The sequence below is a fragment of the Ranitomeya variabilis genome, chromosome 6, assembly GCF_051348905.1.
Source record: "Ranitomeya variabilis isolate aRanVar5 chromosome 6, aRanVar5.hap1, whole genome shotgun sequence".
Lineage (NCBI taxonomy): Eukaryota > Metazoa > Chordata > Amphibia > Anura > Dendrobatidae > Ranitomeya > Ranitomeya variabilis.
The window spans coordinates 562850889-562866311 of NC_135237.1; the positions used below are offsets into that span (position 1 = coordinate 562850889).

At 42.7% G+C, this 15423-nt stretch overlaps 1 protein-coding gene across 9 annotated transcripts in view; it reads left to right on the forward strand.

The window, feature by feature from the left end:
- ADGRB1 (adhesion G protein-coupled receptor B1) overlaps positions 1–15423 on the forward strand; it is a 478004-nt gene that overhangs the window by 130577 nt on the left and 332004 nt on the right. For all 9 annotated transcript variants that reach the window (XM_077271339.1, XM_077271330.1, XM_077271332.1 and 6 more), the window contains exon 2: positions 4017–4175. In XM_077271339.1, coding sequence (XP_077127454.1) covers positions 4017–4175 — 159 coding nt within the window. The remainder of the gene's footprint in view (positions 1–4016; positions 4176–15423) is intronic.

Below are 15423 nucleotides of genomic sequence, written 5' to 3' on the forward strand. Positions count from 1 at the left end.
AGTCCATACAGAATCAGCAATGGATTTAGTAATTAGTGATTATTGCTTTTTCGTTGGTCTGCTTGTTTTACATCATTTGCTGCAGTTTTTAGATTACTTTTGTTTAGCAGTTCTGATTATCAAGCCATATACCTTGAGAAAATGTTCTGCAGTCATACAAGCCAGTGATGAAAAATAGCGGACTGGTGCTTTTATTTTACTATAAATTTTCTTTAAATATGAAGATATTGTCATCAATAGAGATGCGATATAAATAGGAGCCTGAGCAATATTATCCCCCTGATGAAGCTGCCTGTGGAATGGCGAAACTCATTGGGATTTTCCCATGTATGCCCCTTTTTATCTTAATTGTGTAAAACTGTTCGGGGATATTCTCTTTATTTTTTGGATTGTAGATAGCAACTTTTTTTATGCCTTGTGCAGGAGCTATGTGGTGGGCTACAGGATGGCCGTGGACCCATGATACGGATTAATGTGCATTCTATGTTTCGCCCAAGGAAACATTACCTTCCATCTCCCTTTAGTTCACTATTTCTCTCACAATATTGAATGCAGCTCTTTTCCCAACTTAAGAGGAACAGTCATGTAACACATGATTAGCTTGTTGGGGTCAGCCATGATTACATCACACCAACTGGTCAGACGACAGTGATCACACTTGGATGTGCCCTATAGATGGGATACCAATAATAGCGTCCTGTTTTTGGGTGGAACATAACAACATGTCCAATGCAAATGCGTAATCCAATCTCACATCTGCTTGTTCTGCACACGCACAGTTCATGACCTTTTCTACTATACTATTCCAAGAGGGCTGGAGCAGTGTTCGGAAGGCGCCTCGGAATGCAACTGGAATTTTGGGAGTATTTGGCCATGGCACTGGCCAGATATAGGCAACGAGCTATGAGATTAAAATAAAACTTTACGCATCTACAATCTTTTGTGCGAAATCCATATCCAAGTTAGTCCCTGGATGAAGCCAACAGGCGAAACCTATGGACTGGTAGAAACTGCTGTGGCTTATGTGTGAAATGGCTTTTATGTGTTGTGAGAATGCTAATGGAATTTTGGGAGTATTTGGCCACTGCCCTGGCTGTCCAGAAGTAGCTGGTTTTGGAGGTAATAGGGTAAGAGTTACGGAACATATATGGTATCTATATTAGAATATACCGTAGAGGTTTTAGCTAGATGGGTGTGATCTTCAAAAAGATGCAAAAAACAAAAAACATTTTTTTTCTCTTAAAATGAACTTTTTGATGAAGTTTTTGGATCCTCCAGCGGCAGTCGTTAATGAACTGGGCTGGATACATTGACACGTCCGGTCTGGACGAGGCCGCGTCTTCTGCTCTTGTTAATCCTGTTACTTTCTCCGTCTCAGCCTGCGGCATCAATAAAGGAATCGCAGGTTATTCCGCCGAGTGTTTATTGGATCTTTTAATTCCGTGGAGTTGCATATTTATTATTGGTGGGTGAAATAAAATTCTTCTTACGGCTGTGGAGAGCCGGATTCCGGGTCAGATTTACTGCGCCTGTAAATTCTACCGCCACGCGCTGGTATAAATCCTGAATATTTTATGAGAGGTTGTGGGGTCTGCGAGAAGTACTGCAGATGTCGGTGCTCATCCTGCCGAGCCGCAGTGAAGAGATTATGTAACGGCTCGTGTATTCGATACTGTGCTAATAATCTCACCTGGAGCGTTATCATTCAGGAACGTTCTCTGCTTCTTCGAAATCTGTTACATTGTTGCCCACTGGTGGCAAGCTGGGAAGAGTCCAGGAGGAGGGGCCATGACTCGGGATTTCCAGGAGGAGGGGCCATGACTGGGAGAGTCCAGGGGGAGGGGCCATGACTGGGGGAGTCCAGGGAGAGGGGCCTTGACTTGGGGAGTTCAGGGGAGGGGCCATGAAGAGGTGCATCCGGGGGGAGTGGCCATGACTTGGGGAGTCCAGGGGGAGGGGCCATGAATGGGGGAGTCCAGGGAGAGGGGCCTTGACTTGGGGAGTCCAGGGGGAGGGGCCAAGAAGGGGCACATCCAGGGGGAGTGGCCATGACTTGGGGAGTCCAGGGGGAGGGGCCATGAAACTTCACTTTTGAAAGATGTACCAATAAGTCAATGGTTGTACTAGAGAGAGAATGATGTGACTGTTGTGCATCCGGTATCCAGAGCTTCTTGCAGCTTCAGTTCTGTTTGATGTCATTGGAAAAAGTTATTAAACTTCTGGATACACAACTAATAGCTCAGATGAGCAGATCACTGCACAAGTGGGGTGTAAAGACTTCACAGAGCAGAAATCACCTAAAAAAGGTCCATGCAGTCACTATTGGGATATTTCAGCCTACAGAATAGTGAGTGCAGCTCTGGAGTATAATACAGGATGTAACTCAGGATCAGTAATGTAATGTATGTACACAGTGACTGCACCAGCAGAATAGTGAGTGCAGCTCTGGGGTATAATACAGGATGTAACTCAGGATCAGTATTGTCATGTATGTGCACAGTGACTGCACCAGCAGAATAGTGAGTGCAGCTCTGGAGTATAATACAGGATGCAACTCAGGATCAGTAATGTATGTACACAGTGACTGCACCAGCAGAATAGTGAGTGCAGCTCTGGAGTATAATACGGGATGTAACTCAGGATCAGTATTGTCATGTATGTGCACAGTGACTGCACCAGCAGAATAGTGAGTGCAGCTCTGGAGTATAATACAGGATGCAACTCAGGATCAGTAATGTAATGTATGCACACAGTGACTGCACCAGCAGAATAGTGAGTGCAGCTCTGGAGTATAGTACAGGATGTAACTCAGGATCAGTAATGTAATGTATGTACACAGTGACTGCAGCAGCAGAATAGTGAGTGCAGCTCTGGAGTATAGTACAGCTGTCACTTTCTATGTCTCTTGAGTTGCATCCAATGAATGTCTCACGTTGCTTCCTCCTATAATGCAGTGATTTGTTGGCCTTACCCCATATCAGGACAGTGGGGAGTCGTCTGTTTTCCTACTTTGCACATTTCCTCCCTTATCCCTTCCTAATTAATAAAGGACATAATAACGAGGATCGGTAACTATTTGATACTCAGTCATTGATTATCTGGATCTTTGCCCGATACTTGTGATTCCTTCTCGGTGGTGATTCTGTGTCATCCGGTTCCGCATTCTGTTACTTTCCTATCACATGACTTTGATGACGGCTCCGACTGCTGGATCCAGCGAGCAGTATTAATTAACTCTTAATGGTCAATAATATGGATTGACTCCATGACCCACCATCTGCTCTGCCCAGCGACCTGCGTGGAGTCTTCTGCTGGTTATTGGATTTCATTATCACTTAATTCCAATTATAATTCTGAAAAACCTGTAGGAAGTGAGAAGAACTGCAGAATGAGACCAGAAAAATCATTTATATTTTTTACCATTTTTTATTGACTGTGTGAGCGTTTATTATAGTGGGAAACTTGGAATCTCCCTGCCATTTTGTTACTGTACGTGGATCCTGTGTCCAATATTTCCAGAATTTGAAATTTGAGCATTTTTGTCGCTTCTTTACTATTTATTCATCTTTACTATTCCTGGTATAAGTAATCCAGCTCTAAAAACTCATCAGCAGACCATAACTTGTACAGATACTGATGGAATCTCCTGAGGGTAAGGAGACACATGAGGTATCCAAAAAGAAATCCAGCAGAATTATAAATGCAGCTCTGGAGATCTAATGGAACCTCAATGGAATATGTCACTGTCGTGACCTACTATTGTAATGATCTGATGATTTTTAAGATTAGGAATCCAAAAATATCATTTTGTCCTTTCAATTTTTTTTTAGTTTTCTGAATTTTTTCCCTAAAAATGTCCATGCGCTCTGACGTGGTATTGTTAAAGGGATTGATTCTTTTTTGGAACAGTTCTAGATAAATGAAGCCTCAAAAGTACAAAGAAACCTAGTCTGTTATTTATTTTTCTGCGACTTTGGACTAAAACTAATGAGTTTTTTTTTGTGCTTTCTCATCAGGTGGATGGACGGCATGGACTATATGGGGGGATTGTAACAGAGACTGTGGGGGTGGGCTGCAAACCAGAACTAGGACGTGCCAGTCTCCCCCCAACGAAAGCCACATTTGTGAAGGTGTTCTGGAAGAAGGACGACTCTGCAACAGAAAGGCGTGTAGTGGTAAGTGTGTACAGTATAATGTGGGGGCCAAGGACAACTTCTCATTGTCTACGGAGAGAAATTGACCGTGTCCTACACTGTAGTCTTTGGAAAGTACTTGACCGTGTCCTTCACCCTCGTCTTCAAAGAGGAGTTGACTGTCCTACACTGTGTTCTACGGAGTGGAGTTGACGTGTCCTACACCACCGTCTATGGAGAGGAGTTGACCGTGTCCTACACAGTCGTCTACGGAGAGGAGTTGACCGTGTGCTACACCGTCGTCTATGGAGAGGAGTTGACCATATCCTACACCATCGTCTACGGAGAGGAGTTGACCGTGTCCTACACTGTCCTCTACGGAGAGGAATTGACGGTGTCCTACACCATTGTCTACAGAGAGCAGTTGACCGTGTCCTACATGTACAATCATTTTGTGTCCTGGATGTAGTCAATCGCTAGGAACATTTTATTACAATGTATCTGTAATGGTGACATCGTGACTGGCTCTGTATGAACCCAGAATGGGTCCGATAGGAGCAGATGTCATCCTTTTCCTTGAAAGACTTCCTGACTTTGAAAGTTGAGGTTGTCTTGAAAAGTTGCCATTATTATGATGATTATTTTGTGTTCTGGTGTCCGTTATCCTCATCAGTAGCAAGCCACTGACTTTGACGGAAGTTAATGAGTGAGTAATCTGACACGAGAACCCAACCTACCAGGTGATCATCAGAAGATAGACTTTGATACTGACTAGAGATGAACGTATACATTTTGAGAAATCAAATTCTACTTAAATTTTGCAAAAATTCTCATTCACCAAAGTGGATTTTTTTTTGTAATTAATTTCTGTGCTGAGCCAGCAAAAAGGTGTCTGGGCTGACATTCTTTTGGACCATAAAGGCCCATCAAAATCCTTATATTCAGCTCTCCGGCCACTCCACTGCTTGCCACCATCTGTCCGTTCCTCGCTGCATTGTCTGATCTCCTACCACTACCCCTGGAATCTCCGCTCCTCTCACTCTGAACCGAGACTTCCAATTTTAATGGAGCTTGGCAGGGTTCTCCACTTGTGCACCAAAGGTCACAGCAGTTGCCACCAATGGTGGGTGGATCAGAAGATGCGGCAGGGACTGGACAGGTGACTGTGAGGAGCAGATGTCCGGAGAGGTGAGCGGTAAGGTGAGTTTATAGGGATTATTTTGTACATATTATTTTTATTATGTATTACAACATTTTATATTATTATATTCACAGAGAACAAATTCTCCATGAATTGAATTGTTCAAGAAAGAAAGGCCAAACAGATGAGCGGATCAGGCAAAATTCGAATTCATCTCTAACACTGGCACCATTGGCCCAGTAGCTACCTTTTTATCACTTTGTCATTTTTATGAAAACATTATTGACCAAGTGGTTAACCTCAACTATCGTGTAACACCATTGACTAGAGGGCCACCCAAATCTTTATGTCGTGTTATTTTTGTGTAGCAATATTGACCCAGAGGCCACCAAATGTAAAATCATAGTTCACTCCAACTACTCTGTTACACCAAAATATTAATCTGTAGGCCATAATGTAGTCCAAGCGTACTGCTGAAGCCATGATTACTTCTGTTCATGATTGTCAGATGGCCACATGACATCGACAGACAACTGCTCCTCCAAACTTTCCCAAAGACGTGTATTCATTCTCAATGAGGAGAGTGGAGTAAGCCGGTGGTGGACACCTTTGTTGAAGGCTTATCTCAGATGAGTGCTAAAAGATCTAGTATGTTAAAATTTACCATGTCCCGTACTTATTCCCGCAAAATGTGAAATATGGAAATTAGGAAGCCCCAGTAGACCTCATTTGGTTGACCGGTGTAATGCCATCTGAGTTGGATAACTTTTTTTTTCTGAATGGTAGATGTTGGAGGAACTCTTCGAAGACCCAATAGAGTGTTGATGGCTCTTCTGACTAAAGTCTAATTTCTTTATCAAGTTTAATAGAGTTTTTATAAGGTTTATTAATTGATTGGGGTTGAGCAGGAATGTAAATTTAAGCTCCTGGGCCCCAGGGGCGAAATGTGTAATGGGGTTCCTCACCTACCTGGTGACTTTTCATATGGTTGAGAAACCTTTGGGTCTCCACTGGCACCAGGGCCTTTACTATCTCTGTACCTTTCCATCACTGATCCGAATGGCACTTTAGAGAAGTCACATTGATTTGACCTCCCTTTACCCTTTTAAGGATTATTCCCATCTGAAGCATTTATGGTAATTGCAGGATATATGTCATTGAGTCCGGTTATGGGGCTGCCCTTGGAGAGGTGGTCGCTCATGTACGGCTCTCTCCAATAGTTTTTACGAGAGTTCCAAAAAGTATCAAGTAGGTTTTTTTTTACTGTTGGACATTTATATAAAAGAAAAGAAGTTGAGAAAATTCCCTTTACTTTCATTGTTGAGGCAGGAAGTTTCTGAACATTATGTCAGTGCCGTGTCTCGCAGCCAATGTTCGGAAGCCCAAGCTTTTAGAGAAGACGATGATTAAACCTGATTTCCTTGGGCAGATGTGACTCCGACTTGCCTCATTCTTTAATTTAAAAACACTTTATGTCTTATAAGGAAAACCCATTTTAGCTAATGCAAGGCTGGTTCTCATAATAATTATCTCCATTTTTGAATGGCGCAGTGATATATTTTTGATTAGATTGTCAGTCTAGGCTCCGGATTCTACAGCCCAGAGTCTTGAGGGTGCAGAGTACGTAATACGGCGGATTAATGAATGGCCAAAATTGAAAGCCGGGCGTTCACGTGGAAAGTGATTAGGGCGAAATTAGATGAAATTGCTTCATGCATTTTTTACCTCTTCCATCATTAGAAATTATTTTGCAATTAGCACCAGGTTCTCGAACGCCTCCAGACGTACGAGGTCTAATCTAACAGACAGGAAATGAAGTTTAGATCATGTAGAACTCTGTTAGAAATGATGTTCAGGTGACTGCATCTTAAAGGGGTTATCCGCCTTTCTCGGGTCTCCGGGACATAAGATGACCCAAGAGCCTTTTCCATGTATTTTTTGGAGATTGCTTGTTCTGCGGGGCGAAGACAAGAGTGCACAGTGTCCTATTTAAATTATTAGGTCAAGGATTGACTTTAGAAGGCACTTCGAGGTCTGTCAGAACATGAACCTGTAATTCCTAAAACATTTGGTTGATATAAAACCAAAAAAAAGTGAAAACGTCTTCTCATTGGACTTTTGGGTTGGGTTTTGTCCAAAATGTAATGGCTACCAAATTTGTAGCTAAAGAGTCGTAGAAATGATGGAGAGATTCAATACTTCAATGATATGACTCCAGTAGACGCCACCGTTCTACTCATCTAGAACGTGTATATTAGTCTGCCATGGTGCCATCATCAGCCTTTGCCCAAAACTGAATGGCTACCAAAATTTTAGCAAAAGAGTCGTAGAAATAATGGAAAGATTCAGTCCTTGAATGGTATGACTCCAGTTGAACCCATCGTTCTACTCATCTCGATCTTGTATATTAGTCAACCAGCCTTTGCCCAAAACCTAATGGCTACCAAATTTGTAGCAAAAGGGTTGTAGAAATGATGGAGAGATTCAGTCCTTGAATGGTATGACTCCAGTAGATCCCTTCGTTCTGCTCATCTAGATCTTGTATATTTGTCAACCATGGTGCCATCACCAGGATTTTCCCAAAACCTAATGGCTACCAAATTTGTAGCAAAAGAGTCGTAAAAATGATGGAGAGATTGTCCTTCAATGATATGACTCCAGTAGACACCATCATTCTACTCATCTAGAACGTGTATATTAGTCTACCATGATGCCTTTACCAGGATACGTTCAGTACAGACTCACTCTGCAGTTCTGTAATAATTGGGAATTATGTGCTCTTTTATGTTAGTGAAGTGCAAACTCTGGAAGAATAAAATTTCTAATCATTTAAAAAAGTATTCTGAAGTTATTAAATTATTTTAATTGGTTAGACAGCATGAAAATAAGCAAGTTTGTATTTGATTTACTTCTCCTATCTGCTTTCATTTTTTTTGCAATGAGAGCTTTGATCTTACATAGAGTGCAGCTCGTTTTCATGGAGCTCAGCCACCAAACCCTATGTGAGAGTGTGTAGTAGTTCCATACCAGGAGAAAGGTTAACTCTTACTATCCTAGCCACTCCTCCATCGCATCATTAATTTTGATGCATCAGCTATCTGCTCACTTTCCTCTTCTATCTCAGCTCCTGACGACCTGCTGTTATCAGTCCTGTATAATCACAATCACCAGAATCTTCTATCACAGCTCTCACTATCCCGAACTGTGCACTTGTACAAATGCCCTGTTATCTCCTTATGTAAATACAGTGATAAGTGTTCACTCCAGAACAAGCCGAGTGTGTTACAGCACACGTTGTGCTGAGCTTTAGTATTACAGCGCAGCTATCACCAGAACTGTCACTCATGGAGGAGTGCCTACCCAGCCAGAAAGCAGGAAGTGAGGAGACTGTAAAGAGACTGCAGAGTTGTGAGACAATGTGAGAATATCCCTTTAAGCCATTTCAGCACCATGGACAGCTCGGAAGCTTCTGGAGCATTAGGCTTGGTCTCTTCTTGCATTTGGCAGGGCCCCGTCTCTCCCTTGATGCTCCATATTATATATGTAGTCTATGATCCCGGCGCGCGCTGGTAAATCATTGTTCTGCCTTCTCAGACAACAGTCGTTATGTTTTTAGAATACGATTGATCGGACAATATATTTTCTATATTATACAAGATGCTTTTCTGTTTTGCTATGTTTGGCTGGTTGTCTCCTAAGTTTCTGTGTTTTCAAATAGATTTTCTATTATTAGTTTTTCTGCAATAGCTTAGGATTAAAAAGAACCCGTCGCCCAGTCAGAAGCTGCCAGTTTTTCCTCTTTATTTACTCCCACTATTCCTTTTTCTTTTTTTCTTAAATCTGCCATATGATTCTGGGGTTATGGGTCCTTTTTATTTAGTGCTAGTTTTTAATGTTCTTTAACGAGTGGGCGTGGCTCACATGCTCCTCTGGGGCGTGGCTCACATGCTCCTCTGGGGCGTGGCTCACATGCTCCTCTGGGGCGTGGCTCACGTGCTCCTCTGGGGCGTGGCTCATGTGCTCCTCTTGGGCGTGGCTCATGTGCTCCTCTTGGGCGTGGCTCACGTGCTCCTCTGGGGGCGTTTTTAACTCGCTCTGAATTATTACCCTGTGAGCTACACCTGTAAGCACTAAATAAAAAGGTCCATATCTCTTGGACAATATGGTGGATTACTAAGGGTTGTATGTAGCCCCCCGATTGCATTAATACATCACCCTCAACCATTGGGGTCAGATTTTTACCAAAGGGTGGTCTTCACCCCTATCCTATGTCTTGAAGACCTTCATTTCATTTCTTTGACGACCATTAGTACAAGTTAGTGCTCCAGATGGTTGTCAGGTTTGCTGTCCATTTCCCAGGCTAGAGATTCTTTTTATTGGGTAAACGACGCGCCTCCCATCCTCTGCAGTATACACTGTTTCCCCAAAAAAATTATATAATAGTTTTTCTCGTAACAAAACAACAATGATCTTTTTCCCTTTGCCGTTTCCAACCTTGGTGCAAGAGAATGTTGGACCTGGTGACCCTCTCCGCAGATCCTTGCGATCTTGGTAGGTATTAATCCTGCCCCGATATTTGGAAAATCCTCAGTGTCCTGTATAGTTATATATCTTTTTATAATCTGTCTATGCAAATTGTCTATTCAGAGAGGAAGATGACTAGTGCCATCAATCTTAAAAGTCAATATTGACCCTTTAACGAGCCTTGTCACATGACTTAGGTTAAAAGCTGAACCAGAATCTCAGTTTGCAGACACTGTGTTTCGGGTTTACTGCTCCTCATCAGTATAAAGTGGAGATCAGATAAGGATAGGTGAGAGGCTGTGGACTGAGGTCTAATGGGTAAAGTTTCTCATTGTGAAAAGTGATCAGTCAAGCCTGGCATGTCAGAGTGAGTAAATCCTGTGTTATCTCCTGTATATAGAGGTGTTATCAGTCATTGTACAGGAGGAGGAGGTGAGCTGTGATATTAAGTATTGTGAATGGTGGATCCTCTGTTATCTGCTGTATAAAGAGGTGCTGTCAGTCATTATACAGGAGGAGGAGGTGAGCTGTGATATCACCTATTGTGAATGGTGGATCCTGTGTTATCTACTGTATATAGAGGTGTTATCAGTCATTGTACAGGAGGAGGAGGTGAGCTGTGATATCACCTATTGTGAATGGTGGATCCTGTGTTATCTACTGTATATAGAGGTGTTGTCAGTCATTGTACAGGAGGAGGAGGTGAGCTGTGATATCACCTATTGTGAATGGTGGATCCTGTGTTATCTACTGTATATAGAGGTGTTATCAGTCATTGTACAGGAGGAGGAGGTGAGCTGTGACTTCACCTATTGTGAATGGTGGATCCTGTGTTATCTACTGTATATAGAGGTGTTATCAGTCATTGTACAGGAGGAGGAGGTGAGCTGTGATATCACCTATTGTGAATGGTGGATCCTGTGTTATCTACTGTATATAGAGGTGTTATCAGTCATTGTACAGGAGGAGGAGGTGAGCTGTGACATCACCTGTTGTGAGTGGTGTATCCTGTGTTATCTACCGTATATAGAGGTGTTTTCCGTCATTGTACTGGAGGAGGAGGTGAGCTGTGGCATCACCTATTGTGTATGGTAGATCCTGTGTTATCTACTGTATATAGAGGTGTTATCAGTCATTGTACAGGAGTAGGAGGTGACCTGTGACATCACCTATTGTGAATGGTGGATCCTGTGTTATCTACTGTATATAGAGGTGTTATCAGTCATTGTACAGGAGGAGGAGGAGGTGAGCTGTGACATCACCTATTGTGAATGATGGATCCTGTGCTATCTACCGTATATAGAGGTGTTATCCGCTATTGTACAGGAGTAGGAGGTGAGCTGTGACATCACCTATTGTGAATGGTGGATCCTGTGTTATCTACCGTATATAGAGGTGTTATCAGCCATTGTACAGGAGGAGGAGGTGAGCTGTGACATCACCTATTGTGAATGGGGGATCCTGTGTTATCTACTGTATATAGAGGTGTTATCAGTCATTGTACAGGAGGAGGAGGTGAGCTGTGACATCACCTATTGTGAATGGGGGATCATGTGTTATCTACTGTATACAGAGGTGTTATCAGTCGTTGTACAGGAGGAGGACGTGAGCTGTGACATCATCTATTGTGAATGGGGATCCTTTGTTATCTACTGTATATAGGTGTTATCAGTCATTGTACAAGAGGAGGAGGTGAGCTGTGACATCACCTACTGTGAATGGTAGATCCTGTGTTATCTACTGTATATAGAGATGTTATCAGACATTGTACAGGAGGAGGAGGAGGTGAGCTGTGACATCACCTATTGTGAATGATGGATCCTGTGTTATCTACTGTATATAGAGGTGTTATCAGTCATTGTACAGGAGGAGGAGGTGAGCTGTGACATCACCTATTGTGAATGGTGGATCCTGTGTTATCTACTGTATATAGAGGTGTTATCAGTCATTGTACAGGAGGAGGAGGAGGTGAGCTGTGACATCAGCTATTGTGAATGGTGGATCCTGTGTTATCTACTGTATATAGAGGTGTTATCAGTCATTGTGCAGGAGGAGGTGAGCTGTGACATCACCTATTGTGAATGGTTGATCCTGTGTTATCTCCTGTATATAGAGGTGTTATCAGTCATTGTACAGGGGGAGGAGAAGGTGAGCTGTGACATCATCTATTGTTAATGGTGGATCCTATGTTATCTACTGTATATAGAGGTGTTATCAGTCATTGTACATGAGGAGGAGGTGAGCTGTGACATCACCTATTGTGAATGGTGGATCATGTGTTATCTACTGTATATAGAGGTGTTATCAGTCATTGTACAGGAGGAGGAGGTGAGCTGTGACATCACCTATTGTGTATGGTGGATCCTGTGTTATCTACTGTATATAGAGGTGTTATCAGTCATTGTACAAGAGGAGGAGGTGAGCTGTGACATCACCTACTGTGAATGGTAGATCCTGTGTTATCTACTGTATATAGAGATGTTATCAGACATTGTACAGGAGGAGGAGGAGGTGAGCTGTGACATCACCTATTGTGAATGTTGGATCCTGTGTTATCTACTGTATATAGAGGTGTTATCAGTCATTGTACAGGAGGAGGAGGTGAGCTGTGACATCAGCTATTGTGAATGGTGGATCCTGTGTTATCTACTGTATATAGAGGTGTTATCAGTCATTGTACAGGAGGAGGAGGTGAGCTGTGACATCACCTATTGTGATTGGTTGATCCTGTATTATCTCCTGTATATAGAGGTGTTATCAGTCATTGTACAGGGGGAGGAGAAGGTGAGCTGTGACATCAGCTATTGTGAATGGTGGATCCTGTGTTATCTACTGTATATAGAGGTGTTATCAGTCATGGTACATGAGGAGGAGGTGAGCTGTGACATCACCTATTTTTTTTTGCAATGAGAGCTTTGATCTTACATAGAGTACAGCTCGTTTTCATGGAGCTCAGCCACCAAACCCTATGTGAGAGTGTGTAGTAGTTCCATACCAGGAGAAAGGTTAACTCTTACTATCCTAGCCACTCCTCCATCGCATCATTAATTTTGATGCATCAGCTATCTGCTCACTTTCCTCTTCTATCTCAGCTCCTGACGACCTGCTGTTATCAGTCCTGTATAATCACAATCACCAGAATCTTCTATCACAGCTCTCACTGTCCCGAACTGTGCACTTGTACAAATGCCCTGTTATCTCCTTATGTAAATACAGTGATAAGTGTTCACTCCAGAACAAGCCGAGTGTGTTACAGCACACGTTGTGCTGAGCTTTAGTACTACAGCGCAGCTATCACCAGAACTGTCACTCATGGAGGAGTGCCTACCCAGCCAGAAAGCAGGAAGTGAGGAGACTGTAAAGAGACTGCAGAGTTGTGAGAATATCCCTTTAAGCCATTTCAGCACCATGGACAGCTCGGAAGCTTCTGGAGCATTAGGCTTGGTCTTTTCTTGCATTTGGCAGGGCCCCGTCTCTCCCTTGATGCTCCATATTATATATGTAGTCTATGATCCCGGCGCGCGCTGGTAAATCATTGTTCTGCCTTCTCAGACAACAGTCGTTATGTTTTTAGAATACGATTGATCGGACAATATATTTTCTATATTATACAAGATGCTTTTCTGTTTTGCTATGTTTGGCTGGTTGTCTCCTAAGTTTCTGTGTTTTCAAATAGATTTTCTATTATTAGTTTTTCTGCAATAGCTTAGGATTAAAAAGAACCCGTCGCCCAGTCAGAAGCTGCCAGTTTTTCCTCTTTATTTACTCCCACTATTCCTTTTTCTTTTTTTCTTAAATCTGCCATATGATTCTGGGGTTATGGGTCCTTTTTATTTAGTGCTAGTTTTTAATGTTCTTTAACGAGTGGGCGTGGCTCACATGCTCCTCTGGGGCGTGGCTCACATGCTCCTCTGGGGAGTGGCTCACGTGCTCCTCTGGGGCGTGGCTCATGTGCTCCTCTTGGGCGTGGCTCATGTGCTCCTCTTGGGCGTGGCTCACGTGCTCCTCTGGGGGCGTTTTTAACTCGCTCTGAATTATTACCCTGTGAGCTACACCTGTAAGCACTAAATAAAAAGGTCCATATCTCTTGGACAATATGGTGGATTACTAAGGGTTGTATGTAGCCCCCCGATTGCATTAATACATCACCCTCAACCATTGGGGTCAGATTTTTACCAAAGGGTGGTCTTCACCCCTATCCTATGTCTTGAAGACCTTCATTTCATTTCTTTGACGACCATTAGTACAAGTTAGTGCTCCAGATGGTTGTCAGGTTTGCTGTCCATTTCCCAGGCTAGAGATTCTTTTTATTGGGTAAACGACGCGCCTCCCATCCTCTGCAGTATACACTGTTTCCCCCAAAAAATTATATAATAGTTTTCCTCGTAACAAAACAACAATGATCTTTTTCCCTTTGCCGTTTCCAACCTTGGTGCAAGAGAATGTTGGACCTGGTGACCCTCTCCGCAGATCCTTGCGATCTTGGTAGGTATTAATCCTGCCCCGATATTTGGAAAATCCTCAGTGTCCTGTATAGTTATATATCTTTTTATAATCTGTCTATGCAAATTGTCTATTCAGAGAGGAAGATGACTAGTGCCATCAATCTTAAAAGTCAATATTGACCCTTTAACGAGCCTTGTCACATGACTTAGGTTAAAAGCTGAACCAGAATCTCAGTTTGCAGACACTGTGTTTCGGGTTTACTGCTCCTCATCAGTATACAGTGGAGATCAGATAAGGATAGGTGAGAGGCTGTGGACTGAGGTCTAATGGGTAAAGTTTCTCATTGTGAAAAGTGATCAGTCAAGCCTGGCATGTCAGAGTGAGTAAATCCTGTGTTATCTCCTGTATATAGAGGTGTTATCAGTCATTGTACAGGAGGAGGAGGTGAGCTGTGACATCACCTATTGTGAATGGTGGATCCTGTGTTATCTACTGTATATAGAGGTGTTATCAGTCATTGTACAGGAGGAGGAGGTGAGCTGTGACATCAACTATTGTTAATGGTGGATCCTGTGTTATCTACTGTATATAGAGGTGTTATCAGTCATTGTACAGGAGGAGGAGGAGGTGAGCTGTGACATCACCTATTGTGAATGATGGATCCTGTGCTATCTCCTGTATATAGAGGTGTTATCCGCTATTGTACAGGAGTAGGAGGTGAGCTGTGACATCACCTATTGTGAATGGTGGATCCTGTGTTATCTACTGTATATAGAGGTGTTATCAGTCATTGTACAGGAGGAGGAGGAGGTGAGCTGTGACATCACCTATTGTGAATGATGGAACCTGTGCTATCTACCGTATATAGAGGTGTTATCCGCTATTGTACAGGAGTAGGAGGTGAGCTGTGACATCAGCTATTGTGAATGGTGGATCCTGTGTTATCTACTGTATATAGAGGTGATATTAGTCATTGTACAGGAGGAGAAGGAGGTGAGCTGTGATATCACCTATTGTGAATGGTTGATCCTGTGTTATCTCCTGTATATAGAGGTGTTATCAGTCATTGTACAGGGGGAGGAGAAGGTGAGCTGTGACATCATCTATTGTTAATGGTGGATCCTATGTTATCTACTGTATATAGAGGTGTTATCAGTCATTGTACATGAGGAGGAGGTG